The sequence below is a fragment of the Xenopus laevis genome, chromosome 6S, assembly GCF_017654675.1.
Source record: "Xenopus laevis strain J_2021 chromosome 6S, Xenopus_laevis_v10.1, whole genome shotgun sequence".
NCBI lineage: Eukaryota > Metazoa > Chordata > Amphibia > Anura > Pipidae > Xenopus > Xenopus laevis.
The window spans coordinates 135,661,742-135,676,789 of NC_054382.1; the positions used below are offsets into that span (position 1 = coordinate 135,661,742).

General features: G+C 39.1%; 1 protein-coding gene across 2 annotated transcripts in view; it reads right to left on the reverse strand.

Moving 5' to 3' along the window:
- Positions 1-511: 511 nt before the first annotated feature.
- Positions 512-15,048, reverse strand: part of nxpe3l.1.S (neurexophilin and PC-esterase domain family member 3 like gene1 S homeolog) — a 46,710-nt gene continuing 32,173 nt past the window's right edge. Inside the window, exons 2-7 of one of the 2 annotated variants that reach the window (XM_041568242.1) lie at positions 14,671-14,787; positions 12,510-13,004; positions 9,545-9,768; positions 8,554-8,624; positions 2,433-2,639; positions 512-1,428 (exon numbers count right to left, since the gene is read on the reverse strand). In XM_041568242.1, coding sequence (XP_041424176.1) covers positions 896-1,428; positions 2,433-2,639; positions 8,554-8,624; positions 9,545-9,768; positions 12,510-13,004; positions 14,671-14,745 — 1,605 coding nt within the window. In that variant the 5' untranslated portion in view covers positions 14,746-14,787 and the 3' untranslated portion in view covers positions 512-895. Of the gene's footprint in view, positions 1,429-2,432; positions 2,640-8,553; positions 8,625-9,544; positions 9,769-12,509; positions 13,005-14,670; positions 14,805-15,048 lie in introns of both variants that reach the window. The other variant, XM_041568241.1, reaches the window with a different exon arrangement.

Consider the following 15,048-nt stretch of genomic DNA (forward strand, 5'->3'; position numbering starts at 1 on the left):
TAGGGCTTATTCTGTCTATTCTTTTAATTAAAAAACTAGACGTCTCAGAAGACCTTCTCCAGAAATGGATTCCCTGTTTAATCTACATCTCTAGATGTTGCAAGATCTAAGAGCTAAACTATAAAATCTTAAGCAGATGGTAATACACCCAAGATAATTTTGAAGGCCCGCTCCCAGGTGCTAGGAAGAGATTTATTAGTTAGTATAGGTATGGGTTTATAGAATCTATGTCATCTATGACAGTAGGGAGGGGTGTGTGTATGGATGCTGGGTTTTCATTTGGAGGGGTTGAACTTGATGGACTTTGTCTTTTTTCAACCCGATATAACTTTGTAACTATGTAACTATGAACTGTTTTAACCCAAAGTAAAGTTTGTTTCTGTTGTGGTGTTGGGGCAGGTTCTAGCTTGAAGTCCAGTAACCAGGGAGTTACTTGTAAGTAAGTGATCTAAGAGGTGTTAAACATTATCTATTGTGCAGCTACAATAATATGGTTGTGCAAGTGCAATAATTATGGAAAGCACATGAGCTTTATTCAAAAAACAGGGAATCTCAGTAACATGACTACCATGGTTGGCATTTTGAAAAATCAACTATTATAAAATATACCATGGGGTTTCACTGGTCTAAAAACTCCAAGTTGCTGCCTTGGTTCTGTTGAGCAAAAACAGGCGATAGGTGATTTAAAAGGTTTGGAGAAACTTGCAAGGAAGCTTGAACCGTCTGCAAACTACAACCCAAGTGATTTTGTGAAATCAATGCCCAATGTTTGGCTCATTACAAAGAACAGTTGAAGACAATGAGTGGCTGGTGTCCTGACAACATACGGGTGTGTTACATTGCCTACAGAGAACATTGTGCTTTGAAAAGAAATATCATTGGACACTAATGAGTTTCATTTGGGACAAATGAATGACAGCATTAAATCTATCTGATTTTTTACAATGATTGGTCCTGGGTGCAGGTAATGGGGTTCATAATGGCAGGAAGTCATCTGCCAAACATCCAGTATAACAACAGGCAGTCCAGAGAACATGGCTCTCATTACCATGTCCAGCTGAAGGGACAACCAGTCACTGCCATGGGTATACATGTATCCAGTGTTACCAGACTTGATGAAAACTTTGGCTAATGGGCTTCGTTTCATTAGCCGTAGCACAGATTCCCGAATGGTATGAAGTCTCCTGACGTAAAATCTAAGTGGGAATGAGACGAAATGTGCCAAGCAATTTATAACAATCACTAGACCTTCTTTGGATCCACCTATCCTGTCCAGTTCATTGGCAATGTAATACAATTCCTCCTTATCAGAATAATTCATGGTCAGTGGTTTCTGGTGGGCCTGCCATTGCACTGCAAATGTATGTGTTGGGTCCATCGCCAACTGTGGGGCTGGAGGCTTCATATGGAGCTCTTGTCTCTGTAGAGCTGTAGAGAACAGAAAGATGGGAAAAGGACTGACTTTATGGATACAACAAATAAAGAGAGAAGGAGTAAGCCAAATATCAGGAGTAATTATTGTATCTCTATTACACAATTGTCTTATTTTGTATTCCCTTTATATAATTTTTGAGCCACAGGATATTGATCAATTATCTTTTATTGCATTAATCACATTGCCACTACTTTATACTTTAAAGGACTAGTAACAGTGTGATTAAACTAGTAAAGAGCAACTCTATTGACCTATTTGAATAGATCGTCCCCTCCAACCTCTAAAGCTCAGGTCACTGAAGAGAATTCCCACCAAGCCACAAGCAAAAACACACTAAGATTTAGGTAATATTTTGTTGGCAGAGATTTAGAACAAATTTCCACCAAAAGGTTATATTTGTGAGACTACAATAATTTACTAATAATAAACTGTATCATGTTTTAGAACTAGGCCTAGAGGCTAAAGATGTCTATGCACAGGTTGGTAACTTATAGGTCTGTGAATGGAGACAAACTGCTGTCTAACTAATCTGGTGAAAAAATTATCCAGATATGTATCAGGCAGGTTAAGAATCCCATGAGGGCTGCATCGGTCAGTTCATGTATTCCTCTCCCCATGGGTCTACATAATGGCTTTTACACATTTGCCTTAAGTTATCTTCCTCTAACAATAGTTCTCAGGCTACTGAACCAGGTTGAAATTCCAATTTCAAAAAGTAGTGATTTACATTAATAAACGTCACAATCTAATGATTTTACTGAAATATAAGTATATTTTTGTCAGCACAAATTAGAGTATGACACTGTTCTATTGCTGTCCTATAGCAAAACTGAGCTTTGGCAGAACCTAGAGAGTACTGCAAGTAATACATAGAACTCTTTCACAAAACATCTCCCAGACTTGGCTAAACCCCCATTTTACAACATATCCAAAATGTAGAAGAAGCTAACTATCAGACTGAAAGAACAGAAGGACACGAAGGAGACAAAATACTTACATGGTATAAATTGCAACAGAAAATTCCACCACTGTTGAGTTGTTGAGTCCCCAAACATATAAATGACCTTCCCAGATAGACATTCGGTAATGTGAGAAGGAGTAAGAAAAGCTCTGTTTCTGCAGACGCGGGATTGCCAGACGTCCTGGTAATAAAACCCAGAAGGGTTTGGGATTGGAAGCCCCGAGGAACAAATTCTTCTATAATCTGAAAAAAGTCCCAATATAACATTGGACATGGCAATAGGGTTCATAGACAGCACTTATATGTTCTTATATTGGATCAAACCCCTCTCCTATATTATCTTTTGGAATCTAAAGTTTTCTTCCATGAAAAGGATCAGGTCCAACACTGGTGAGATTCACTAACATTTGCCCTGAGTTGACTGAAGCACTAGGGGTTTAATGACTAAACGTAGATAGCAAATAGGGCATGAGATACAATATTTCCTTCATGCTTTTATGTATTGTCCAGGATTCAGTTGATTCAGTTTGGCATTCGGCAAAACAAAACTACGTTTGGCACTCGGTTTATCAGATGGGAATATTTGGGAAGGGGCAGGCCACACATTATTAATGTTTAGTGTGTATGGAACCAGTGGGAAAATATGACCAATGAATATAGTATCATTTCTCTACTATGTGCCCATAAGGAGTTATGGTAATTATATTCTTGGTCTAGTAGTCCATGTTAGGCCACACCCCCTTATATTCCTGGGGGGGGGGAAGTGTCCAGTTTCCTGACAACCCTTAAATCAGTGCTAAATAGTCAGCTCTGATGTCAGTCATTCAGGCTCCAGAGGAAGTGAAATCATAAAAGGAAACGTCAGATGTCCAGCCTACTTTATCCAGAATTTCCAAAAATGGCCATCATATACTGCAAAAGGATAAAAAGAAATAGCAATAAAATATGATAATAAAAATGTCAAACAGAGCCTCCTTATCACAGAAAAAGGAAATCATACCATTAAAAGCAACTGTTGATTACAGTGTAAACTGCAGTTGAAGAGATTGCCATCTCCTAATACAAAAGCATAGTAGAAGTGATAGCTATATTGGCTAACAATAAAAATCCATTGGAAAGACAACCAATTCTCATTAGGAGATGCCGTATACCCCCAGCTCATGGGAGGTGCTATAAAAAGCAAAATGGCACCTCACTATGACAATCTGCCTATGGCCCAGTTAGAAGAAAATTTCCTAGTTTCTTGCAAGTCTAGGCCTTTTGACCTATGTACATTATATAGATGACATATCATATGGACAGCATCAGAACAGGTGCTATTCGGATTCAACCAAAGATTTAAGCAATGTTATCCCTCAGCTTTACCCTTAACCATTCTTATTTACACATCAACTTCCTGGATACCAGACCAAAGGAAATATTCCCTGAACTACCTCTCCTGTCTTATAGAGAATCCCAAAGTCTGAGGAAAATGATTGTTAGAAGTTCCTTAAACAACGAAAGCAGTGTCATTTCCCTGCAACAGATATGAAACTTGCAAATACATCCTGTGCAAAGACCAAGTTACTATACCAAATACACAACAAATCGACTCCATTTGGGACTGAAGGGATATGATTTTCTATAACTGCTTTCATGCAAGGCTAAGAGTATACATATATATATATATATAACATTATTTTCTGTAACTGCTTACATGCAAGACTAGAATACATACTGATGATCAGTAGGCAAGTGGTCAAGGACTCCTACAAGGACGACTATTCATGTGCTTCCACCAATGTGCTGTTCATGATTATATGTAGTAAGTGCACTACACGAGGCAGATACACTAGAGAAACAGAGAAAAAACTAAACACAAGGATGAACCTTCACCATGACCAAAGCATGTGATGCACCAGTGTGGCAACAAAGGAAATTCAAAAAAGACTAGAACATGAAAAGATAAACAAAGGTCCGGGGCCGGATGGTATTCATAACAGGGTACTTAATGAGCTTAGCTCTGTGATTTCCAAACCTCTTTCCTTCATATTTCAGAATTAGTCTGGCATGGTGCAGGGAGATTGGGTAAAAGCCACTAATCAAAAAGGGAACCTGTTCTCAGCCTCAAACTATAGTCTGGTTAGTCTGACGACAGTGTCAGGAAAGCTTTTCAAAGGGGTATTAAGGCATAAGACACTTCATTGCAAATCATAATACTATTAGTTTGTGACAGCATGGTTTTATGTGTAATAGATTTAGCCACATTAATTTAATTGCCTTTTATGAGAAGGTGAGCAGGAACCTTGACTTGGGATGGCAGTGGATGTGATGTAGACTTTGTGGTGGTAAAAGTGTTGTTAGTGGAGTACTGCAGGGATCGGTACTTGGTCTTTTGCTTTTCAACTTGTTTATTAATGACCTGGAGGTGGGTCATTTTTTTGATGACACAATATTATAAGTTCCATGCAGGATGCTGCCACTTTGTAGAGTGATTTGACTAAATTGGAAAACTGGGCAGCAAACTGGAAAATGAGGTTCAATGTTGATAAATACAAAGTTATGCACTTTGGCAGAAATGATATAAATGCAAGTTATACACTAAATGGCAGTGTGCTGGGAGTTTCCTTAAATGAGAATGATCTGGGGGCAGTAATGTAACTGGAGGGGGGTGGGCCCTGGTGCGAGACGTGCAGTCGGGCCCCCGCCCCCATCCGTACTTGTCCTTTAAAATAGCTTTTGGGAACCCTGGAAACTGTCTAGCGACCCCTTTTTTTGCTCCAAAAGGTTATGACATCTTCCAGATATATTTGAAAGTGCGCAATTAAAATTCTCACTGCAAGACCAGTCTAAGGAAGAATATAACGTGTGTAACACAAAATCTTTATTCGCCCCTATCTCTTTTAGAAGTATGAAGCCGAAATCCCCTTAGGTCACTATGAATACTGTTCTCATAGAGATAATTAATGGCCCAATCTGTATCCACCTCTTTTTGTGTTGAAGCTTATGGGTGTTTAACAAATCCAACATTTTATGTATCTTTATGATTATTAAGAACAGTGTGTACATTGTTACATTGTTTAATTAGACTTGATCTATTTACAGTCAATGTCTAATGTACTTGTTACTTGTTAAATTAATATTAATTGTCTAATGTTAAAGGGATTCTGTCATGATTTTTATGGTGTAGTTTTTATTTCTAAATGACACTGTTTAAACTGCAAATAATTGACTCTACAATATAAAATGTCATTCCTGAAGCAGCAAGTGTATTTAGTTGTAATATTGGTCTGTAGGTGCATCTCAGGTCATTTTGCCTGGTCATGTGATTTCAGAAAGAGCCAGCACTTTAGGATGGAACTGCTTTCTGGCAGGCTGTTGTTTCTCCTACTCAATGTAACTGAATGTGTCTCAGTGGGACCTGGATTTTACTATTGAGTGCTGTTCTTACATCTATCAGGCAGCTGTTATCTTGTGTTAGGGAGCTGCTATCTGGTTACCTTCCCATTGTTCTGTTGTTAGGCTGCTGGGGGGAGGGAGTGATATCACTCCAACTTGCAGTACAGCAGTAAAGAGTGACTGAAGATTATCAGAGTCACGTAATTGGGGGCATCTGGGAAACTGACAATAAGTTTAGCCACATGTCGGATTTCAAAATTGAATATAAAAAAATCTATTTGCTCTTTTGAGAAATGGATTTCAGTGCAGAATTCTGCTGGAGCAGCACTATTAACTGATGTGTTTTGAAAGTATCAGTTTAAAGGAGAAGGAAAGCTACGGAGCCATTTTATTGCCAATAGATTAGTTGCAATAGTGCAAGCTAGAATGCAATATTTATTCTGTAGAATGTTTTACCATACCTGAGTAAAAAGCTCTAGAAACGATCTGTTTGTTTAGGATAGGAGCTGCAGTATTAATGTGGTGTGACATCACTTCCTGCCTGAGTCTCTCCCTGCTCTGGGCTCAGATTACAGTAGAGAAGGGAGGGGGGTGGGGAAGAGGAGCAAACTGAGCATGCTCTTGCCCAGGGCAATGAGGTTTAAGCTGAAGGCAGGAAGTCTGATACAGAAGCCCATGTGTACACAATAGAAGGAAAGAAATGCTTTGTTTCTTTTGACAGTGGACTCAGAGCAGCATTACTTTGGGGGTTTACTGGTATATGTAGATGGACCTTTCTGATAAAGCTTACTTAGTTTTAACCTTTCCTTCTCCTTTAAAACCATTTATTCAACTCACTGGTGCATAGTTGAATCCACTGGCTAGTAATTTAATGGTATTAATAGTTATAATACTAATTTATATTAATAATAATATTTCTTTTCCAATAGTCTCCTATCTATTGATTTTTTGGAGTTGGCGGATCACCCCCCTTCATGACCCCATCTAAATTTCCTATTCGTCCCCTTTCCTTTAGACCTAGAAGGGCAAAAATGATTTATTGTACAAGGGATTTTTCTCTTTCCAGGTTCTAAAAAAGAGACGGATGTAGTTTTAACCTCTTTTGGTCTAACTCTTAGTTTATAAAATATATATTCTCTGTGGGGCTCTCAGGGATAAAAAAGATGTGGGTGTAGAGGATATTTCATCTACTTTGGATAATGGAGAAAATTGATTGGAATTTTATATGTTATGTTGGTGTTTGAAAAAATAGGATACTGGTTTGGTTCTAGTATCAATTGTTCCCCTCTTTTTTATATAATTATTATCATATTATATAATTATTAATAATATTATTATTTATAATAATTAGAATTATTTAAGATAATTAATGAATTACATTTTATATGACAGTGATTTTATGTTGAATTTTAATTTCAATTTATGTTTTGGTATTAATTTACGTCATGGTATGATTTCCTTTAGCTTTCATAGGGAGGTTGTGTTTGACATTTTCAATTTGTTATTTAGGGGAGGTCTTTTTATACTTTGTAATACATGTTGGCCCTCGTTACATTTTTGGTTCTTCTGGGTAAAATAATCTGGGCATCTGATGTTTCCTTTTATGATGTCACTTCCTCTGGTGCCTGCTTGACTGACATCACATCCATCCAATGGAGATGTCTTTTTTTCATTTTGACTTTCCTTTTCCATTGAATTGACTTTTCTGATGGGCAATTTTTCTCTGCTATAAGTGCAGTATAATTTTATTTTATTTTATTTTACACGATGGATGCTTGTCCCTTTTTTATGTTTATTTATACGATAAGACCTTTAGCAGCAGAGGGGCATGTACTGTCTTGGATGAGAGTAGGAGAATTCTGGCCGCAGTATTTAATACAATCTGTAGGGGAAGAGATGGGAGATATGGAGGCCAATTAGTAGAAAGTTGCAGTAGTCTAGATGGGATTGGATGAGAACATGCATACGTAGTGATAAGCAAAATTTGTTGCCAGGTTTCTCTATGAAAAAGACTGCAGTGGGTGAAAAAAATTGTTGTATGTCAAAAAAAAATGAGTTGCCCATAGACTTCGATGCATTTGGCAAAGCTGTTGTTGTTTCACGAATTCAAGAGTCAAGACAACATGACCCGGACAACATGCCGTGTTGACAGGGTTAATGAGCCATCAATAGAGATAGTAAATGAGGCAGTAGGACCAGGCTTAGGTGGAAAGATGATAAGTTCAGTTTTTGTTATATTGGTTTGAGGTGGAATTGGTTCAACCAGTTGGAAATTGATAGGAGGCAGGTTGAGGTGTTAATGAAAACTATATGTGGGTTCATCAGCATACAGATGATAGTCAAATACAAATGAGCGGATGAGATCTCCCAGAGACAGAGTGTACAGGGAGAACAACAACAAGCCAAGTACAGAGCATTGTAGCACCCCCACATTAAGTGGAACTGGAGATGAGATTTCATTAGAATAAGAGACAGTGAATGACTGATTAGAAGAGAAATAATATAGCCTGATTATGGATACCAAGCAAATACAGAAATTGAATCAGGAGGGTGGGGCCAAATGCAGAAATTTTAAAATATTAGCCAAATGCGTTTAAGTCATTGGGCATTTCATTCGTTGGAGAATCTTCAAGTAGCCTGACGTCTTTAAAACCACGCAACATTTTTTTAAACTATACATTAGAGTTTATGGGCATTTTTTTTGGCAGTGAAACATGGTGAAATATGTTGGGGCCACTCTCTACACACCACCAAACCCAAGAAATAATACATCTTGTACCTGTGTTGTTTTTTGGGGGCAACACCATAAATGCTCCAACTTTGGATGAAATCAGCTTCTCCTTTACAGACCTAGAAAAGCAAAGAGACTTTGAAGGAAGAGTTGATTGTGATTCTTTGCTTGGTGTCATGTAACACAATAAATGTGGGAAACAAACATTTTCTAACAGATCTACATTACTGTGTGTACTTATTGTCTGTAAAGCATTACATTACCACAAATGTTTTAATGTAGATGATGGTTCTGGCTGTTGCTAAAGTCAGTGTTTCCTCTTCCAGCTACTGGACCAAGCCCAGCACAATATCACATCCATTGTCCCTGAACATAAACATTATAAACACATCTCTCTACCGAACTGCCAAGGTTGTGTATTAATGATCTGGTGACAGTCAGTTGTAACTAAGAGAAGACTCAATGTGATGGCTAATGTCTGTGTAATCTCTTCTTGATAAGTAGGGGAAATTGTAGGTAATAAGAGGGAAATATTCCCTTTATTTGTCTGTATGAAAACTAGAAATACCCATAAAACCAGAAAAACAAGGGAGGACTTAAAATCATTAATCTCTGGTGTACAGCAAGGCCCCTTCCTTCTAGTCTATATCACATTAAATATTCTGTATATAAATACAAGTCTACTGGAACTATTTTTCATCATCATCATCATCATCATCATCATCATCATCAACTCATTCCCCTCTAGAGCTGACCCTTATTATCTTCCCAGCTTCCATAATTAATGTTCAGAACCAGCAAAATAATTGAACAAACAATTCTCTCCTGGGACTGGTTACACTGGCAGACTAAATAAATAATTTCAAGGAAGGGTCCCATGCTTTTATGGGTGAGAAAATACAAGGCTACTGGTACCCAACAATACATTGTCTATCCAGGAGTATATGTATTTTATGGATTTTTCTCCTTTTCTAGGTTCAAGATCATAGCAGTGACAGAAAAAGCAGAGTTGTCCATGGGGATCTTAATGGAAACGTACTTATCTAGGAATAGTGCTTCTTCTGGAGTGAGAATATCTCGGAGGTGTACTGATGATGATGATGAATGGCCCTTATATGCATTGCACGGAATCTGTTTTGGCTTCTTGCAGAACCATGACTCTCCGGTTTTTGGGTCATGATATTCACAGATATCAGGTCCTGCCAGTTCTACATTACATTCCATCGTTTCATTGGTTCCATCAAAGTATCCATAGAAGAAGACCTGTTCAATGAAATAATATGGGTTCCTGTTTGTAGTATTTTTTAAGAAGTACAATAAATCTGAGCCCCAAAGGTTCAAGCTTTAAGGAGTGAAATATTTATTGTGAGGTCACATCCACTGTGGTGGGATGGATTTACTGGAATGGTATGTTATTATTTATTCTCAGTCCAACCCAGGTTTAATGCTAGATTGTAGGTTTTACTGAGGTTCCTTGGTGCCCTCTAATTCTTGACTATTTGCTTTATTGCTTCTTGCTCTGTTTTTGACTATTCTAATTAGTGCCTGCCCTGACCCTGAACTTAGACTACAGACTTGAATACCTCACCATTTGCTTCTGCCTTATCAGCCTGTTCCCCACTGCAAGCCTCCTCATTGGTTGTTACTGACCCCTGTGGGAGCTTTAAGCACGGATTGAGGGAATGGGGTGAGCCTGTAGGCCAATAAACATGAGATCTGTGATACAGTTACTATTTTATCTATGGAGAACTAACTATTTACAGACTTATTCAACCCTTTGGATACCTCACTTTTGGCTTATCTGATAGTGTGCCAGCTTCCTCATTGGTCCTTGCTGACATCAACGGGAGCTTAAAGGACCAGTAACATCAAAGATTTTTTTTTAAAAATTCGTTAGTATACATGAAAAAATAAACACCAAGTCAAATAAAACTTTAAAATAGCAAAGCCTTTATTAAGAAATAACTTACCGAAACTGCACTTCCAGTCCGCTACAGAATAGGCGACACGGCGACCATCCATTGTGCGGCGCTGGATTTCTCCTCCTTGGCTCTGTCTCGTGTTGTATTGACAGCATGTGAAGCGGCTGATGCATCAGGGAGCGTGGTTTCCATGTGTGCGGATTGCTGGCTCATCGGTGCGTCTGTAGAGTCCCTGCGGCGGTGGAGCTGGGCCTCATCGTGGATGTTTGCAGTTGCAGGCCGATCAGAGAAAGTGATCCTCCCAGGCTGGACAGTAGCTCGCCTTTCCCCACTCACTTCTTTCTGACTTTGTGCTCTCTCCTTAGCGCTCAACCTGACAGCGCCGCTCCTGCAGCTGCTGTAACTCTGGGATGTGACCCCGGGGCTTTGGCTGGGTCGGCAGCTGGAGAAGACTTGCGCCGCTGCGAGTAGCTAAGATACTGTAGGTGGTGCTGGGGGAATTCGGGTTGGTGACAAGCGCTCTCTAGCACGGAAAGCAGCGCATGGCAAGAGTGGCTACGTGCCAGTGACTGGGAACTCCGATCGGCCTGCTGCTTGCAACTGCAAACATCCACGATGAGGACCAGCTCCACTCTGAACAGCTCCACCGCCGCAGGGACTCTACAGACGCGCCGATGAGCCAGCAATCCGCACACATGGAAACCACGCTCCCTGATGCATCAGCCGCTTCACATGCTGTCAATACAGTCAATGTCTTGGTGTTTATTTTTTCTTGTATACTAACGAATTTTGTAAAAAAACATTTTGATGTTACTGGTCCTTTAAAGTGATTATTCTGGGAATGGGGTAATGGGGTAATGGGAAGGCCAATTAGCATTAGATCTGGGTTACATTTATTTTATCCTTTATTTATATATTGGCACTATATTTACACAGCAGTTTACACAGATTATACCTTATTCACATGAGTTCCCGTCTCAGAGGAGCTTTCAGTCTAAGGTCCCAATCACATTTCACACACACAATGACTCGTTTATCAGGAGCCAATAAGGCTGTCTATATAGTAAGTGTGGGAGTATCTGTAGGAAACCCACAAGACAGGAATGCTAGTTTTTCTCTCTACAGATCAGCAAAGAGTGAATCATCCCCTTTGTATCTCCTACCAAACATTCCCCAAAATGGTTTCATAGTCATTCAAGTATCTTCTGCTAAGCATAGTAGCTATTGGACTACTGGTCTACCCTCACTGTATCCATGGAAATGCACTCAGTCCACCCTCTTCAAATTATTTAAGTCTCCTTCTCTAGACATACAGATAAACTATTGGACATCTGGCCTTTCCACGCATCTTTTGGCAAACTGTGACCCCCATGATCTAACCAGGGGAGTCATAATTTTGGGCCTCACAGGCTGTACACTGCCAAATTATTCAAACACCCCACCAAGTATCCAATGGCTTTTTTTCCAGCCAGGCAAGTCAAACTTGACCTGCATAACATTTTTACATTTCAAGATTCTCTAAAGCATTCTCTCAATTGCCACACCTGAGAGCCCAACTTGAAGATCGGCTTAGGTAAGATTTGGGATGAATATGTATTAGATATCCTGAAAACTAAAATACTGAAACAATATTTTGTTATATCTGTTATAATTTCATGTGTTTAAAAGGGGCCCTGACCCACAGTTGGACCTTCAAGAGAAAACATGGCCAAAGGATGGACCTTCACTTGCTTCTTCTTGATATATTCCAATATTCAACAACTCCTACTCCTTGTGATAAGAGAGGCTTTAGTGGTTGTTTAACTGTTAAAAGCCAGATTCTAAATTTGATGGCTTCATTTTATGGTGGCTTAAAATGTTAAGAGATCTCATCCCGCAGTTATATATATATATATGGAGACAAATGTACAAAGAAATATAGTTTTCTGGCTTGTTTGCTTTGCATTTCCCGACATTCCTTTTCTTTACAAACCCTCTGACACCAGGCAATGAAAATGCTCTGTTTGCAATTGGTTTCCCCTGTAACAGAAGCTAGTATAGTATACTGCAATGCCTGTATAATTACCATTAGAAGCTTCTCACCTTGTCAGGACGAGTCTCCCTCTTGTCTTTGAGGATGGCTATGGCCTCAGTGGAATGGACAAGTGTTATGGAGATCTCCACTTGCCCCGGCCAGAGCAGTAGGAAGGAGGCCGTGTAGGTGCCGTTTCTATGGTCTGTGACTGAGCCGGTGACTCCTGCTTTCAGCATTGGGGAGTGCAGTTTGGCCTGAAAATAATCCCCTCCATAGGCTTTTGGTCGGCCTTTGTGGTCCCGCGCTATGATGAGAACTTCTACATATTCTCCAACATAATACGTGGCATGTGGGAACAGCATGTGGAACTCTGTAGTAAATGGACTGGTGGAGAATTCATAATCTGTGGGACCTGGAGGCTCAGGCCACTCAATCACCTTCATCAGGGTCTGAAGTTCTTGATCCATGGAAGCAGGGGAAGAATTATTATGTGGGATTGTATGCAACAAATAAAACCACCTGGAGACATGATGAAGCTTCATCCACTGAGACCTGTAAGCAAACTTGGGAAGAGTAAATTCATTAGACTTGGACAATCTATTGATTATTCCCTCAAAAGTAAAATAAAATTATACTCAGAGATAAAGTCTCTCTGACTTGAACATTTCTTTCTTCAATTTTACATCTGTATTTAAAGGCAATAGCCCTTAAGTGCAGTTTGTCAATCCTACACACACCCTCCTTTCATGGAGTCCATTTCTATTTGAGTCTGTTGCTCATTGAGACTTCCCTTCTATACCTGCTGCCCTTGTTTTATTATCTGCTGCTCCTCATGGCTTTGTTTGAATGCAATTGAAATCTTTTTTTTTGTTCCTCCTTTGAAAACAGCTAATGTCACATAAGATTCATAGTGACATTATCTGTTGCTCGACATTTATATTCCCAATGGACAAGGAACTTAGTACTTTCTTTGACCAGTTCCTTTATATTGTAGATATTTGTCTCTACTGTCAAGATATTTTGGATAGCTGATTCCGCCAACACTCACAGAGGACCTCCATAGTGAGCTTGGCCTTTACTCCCCCATTATGTTATGGAAATCATTGCCCAACTAAATAGTACAATGGTTATGTTCTAGCAAGGATTTCCCCAATATATTCTTTTGTGCCCTGTTGTGTATATCATGATTCATGACCAAGAATCAACCCATGAAATTAACAATATTCACAAAAAACAGAATTATTTTTCAGATAATCTGGCCCCTCCTACATTTCATTCACAATTATTGATGTGATTAAAGCAAAACCAGCACATGATTAAAGCCACATTATATTCTGAAGACATGAAACTGGTACTGAATCAGTGTTTTTTTATATGGTTCTTCATCCTATTTTATTATGATTACTGTTATTCATTAATTCTATTATTAACTCACATCAAGTCTTTATTGACACATAAAGACCATACTTCCAATGGGTGGGGCTTACTGGGAAGTAGGTGGGCCCAAACAGATCTCGGCATGGTCTGATATCATTAGGATGCTTTATATGGTCACAGAACCCCTCAGTGACTTCTAATATCCTTATCATTTACAGTAGGGGGTACATTATCCCTTATAATACATGAGTGATACTCAGAGTTCCCTGTATAACTCAGCCTGCAGCCTTGTGCCTTTATATGGTCACAGAACAACCCCTCAGTGACTTCTAATATCCTTATCATTTACAGTAGGGGGTACATTATCCCTTATAATACATGAGTGATACTCAGAGTTCCCTGTATAACTCAGCCTGCAGCCTTGTGCCTTTATATGGTCACAGAACAACCCCTCAGTGACTTCTAATATCCTTATCATTTACAGTAGGGGGTACATTATCCCTTATAATACATGAGTGATACTCAGAGTTCCCTGTATAACTCAGCCTGCAGCCTTGTGTCTTTATATGGTCACAGAACAACCCCTCAGTGACTTCTAATATCCTTATCATTTACAGTAGGGGGCACATTATCCCTTATAATACATGAGTGATACTCAGAGTTCCCTGTATAACTCAGCCTGCAGCCTTGTGCCTTTATATGGTCACAGAACAACCCCTCAGTGACTTCTAATATCCTTATCATTTACAGTAGGGGGTACATTATCTCTTAAATCAAATGAGTGATACTCAGAGTCCCCTGCATTATAAATTGTGCATTTCAGGTTCCATACACCAACGACAGGTCACTTACCCAAGCAAAGAACAGAAGACAGAGGAGCCAGACAGGAGAAATCCGTCTCATTGTAGCCATCAGGGTAGGAGGCATTGGGACTCCAGTTCTGCACTGTAACTTGTCATACAGGTTTGCCTGTTTATGAGTAATTACTGTTCACAGATTAGTCAGTGATACCAGGATACAGTAATTAAATGCAAAGCCATTTCTCATTAAAGTGACACTAAAATCATAACAGCATCCTCTGCCTTTTATATTCAAAAATAGTGCACACAATTAATTGATCTCAAGCTATATATATATATATATATATATATGTGTGTGTGTGTGTAATTGTAGCCATATACACTGGTAAAAAAGTAAAATATATATATAGTGAAGAATGAAAACAACATC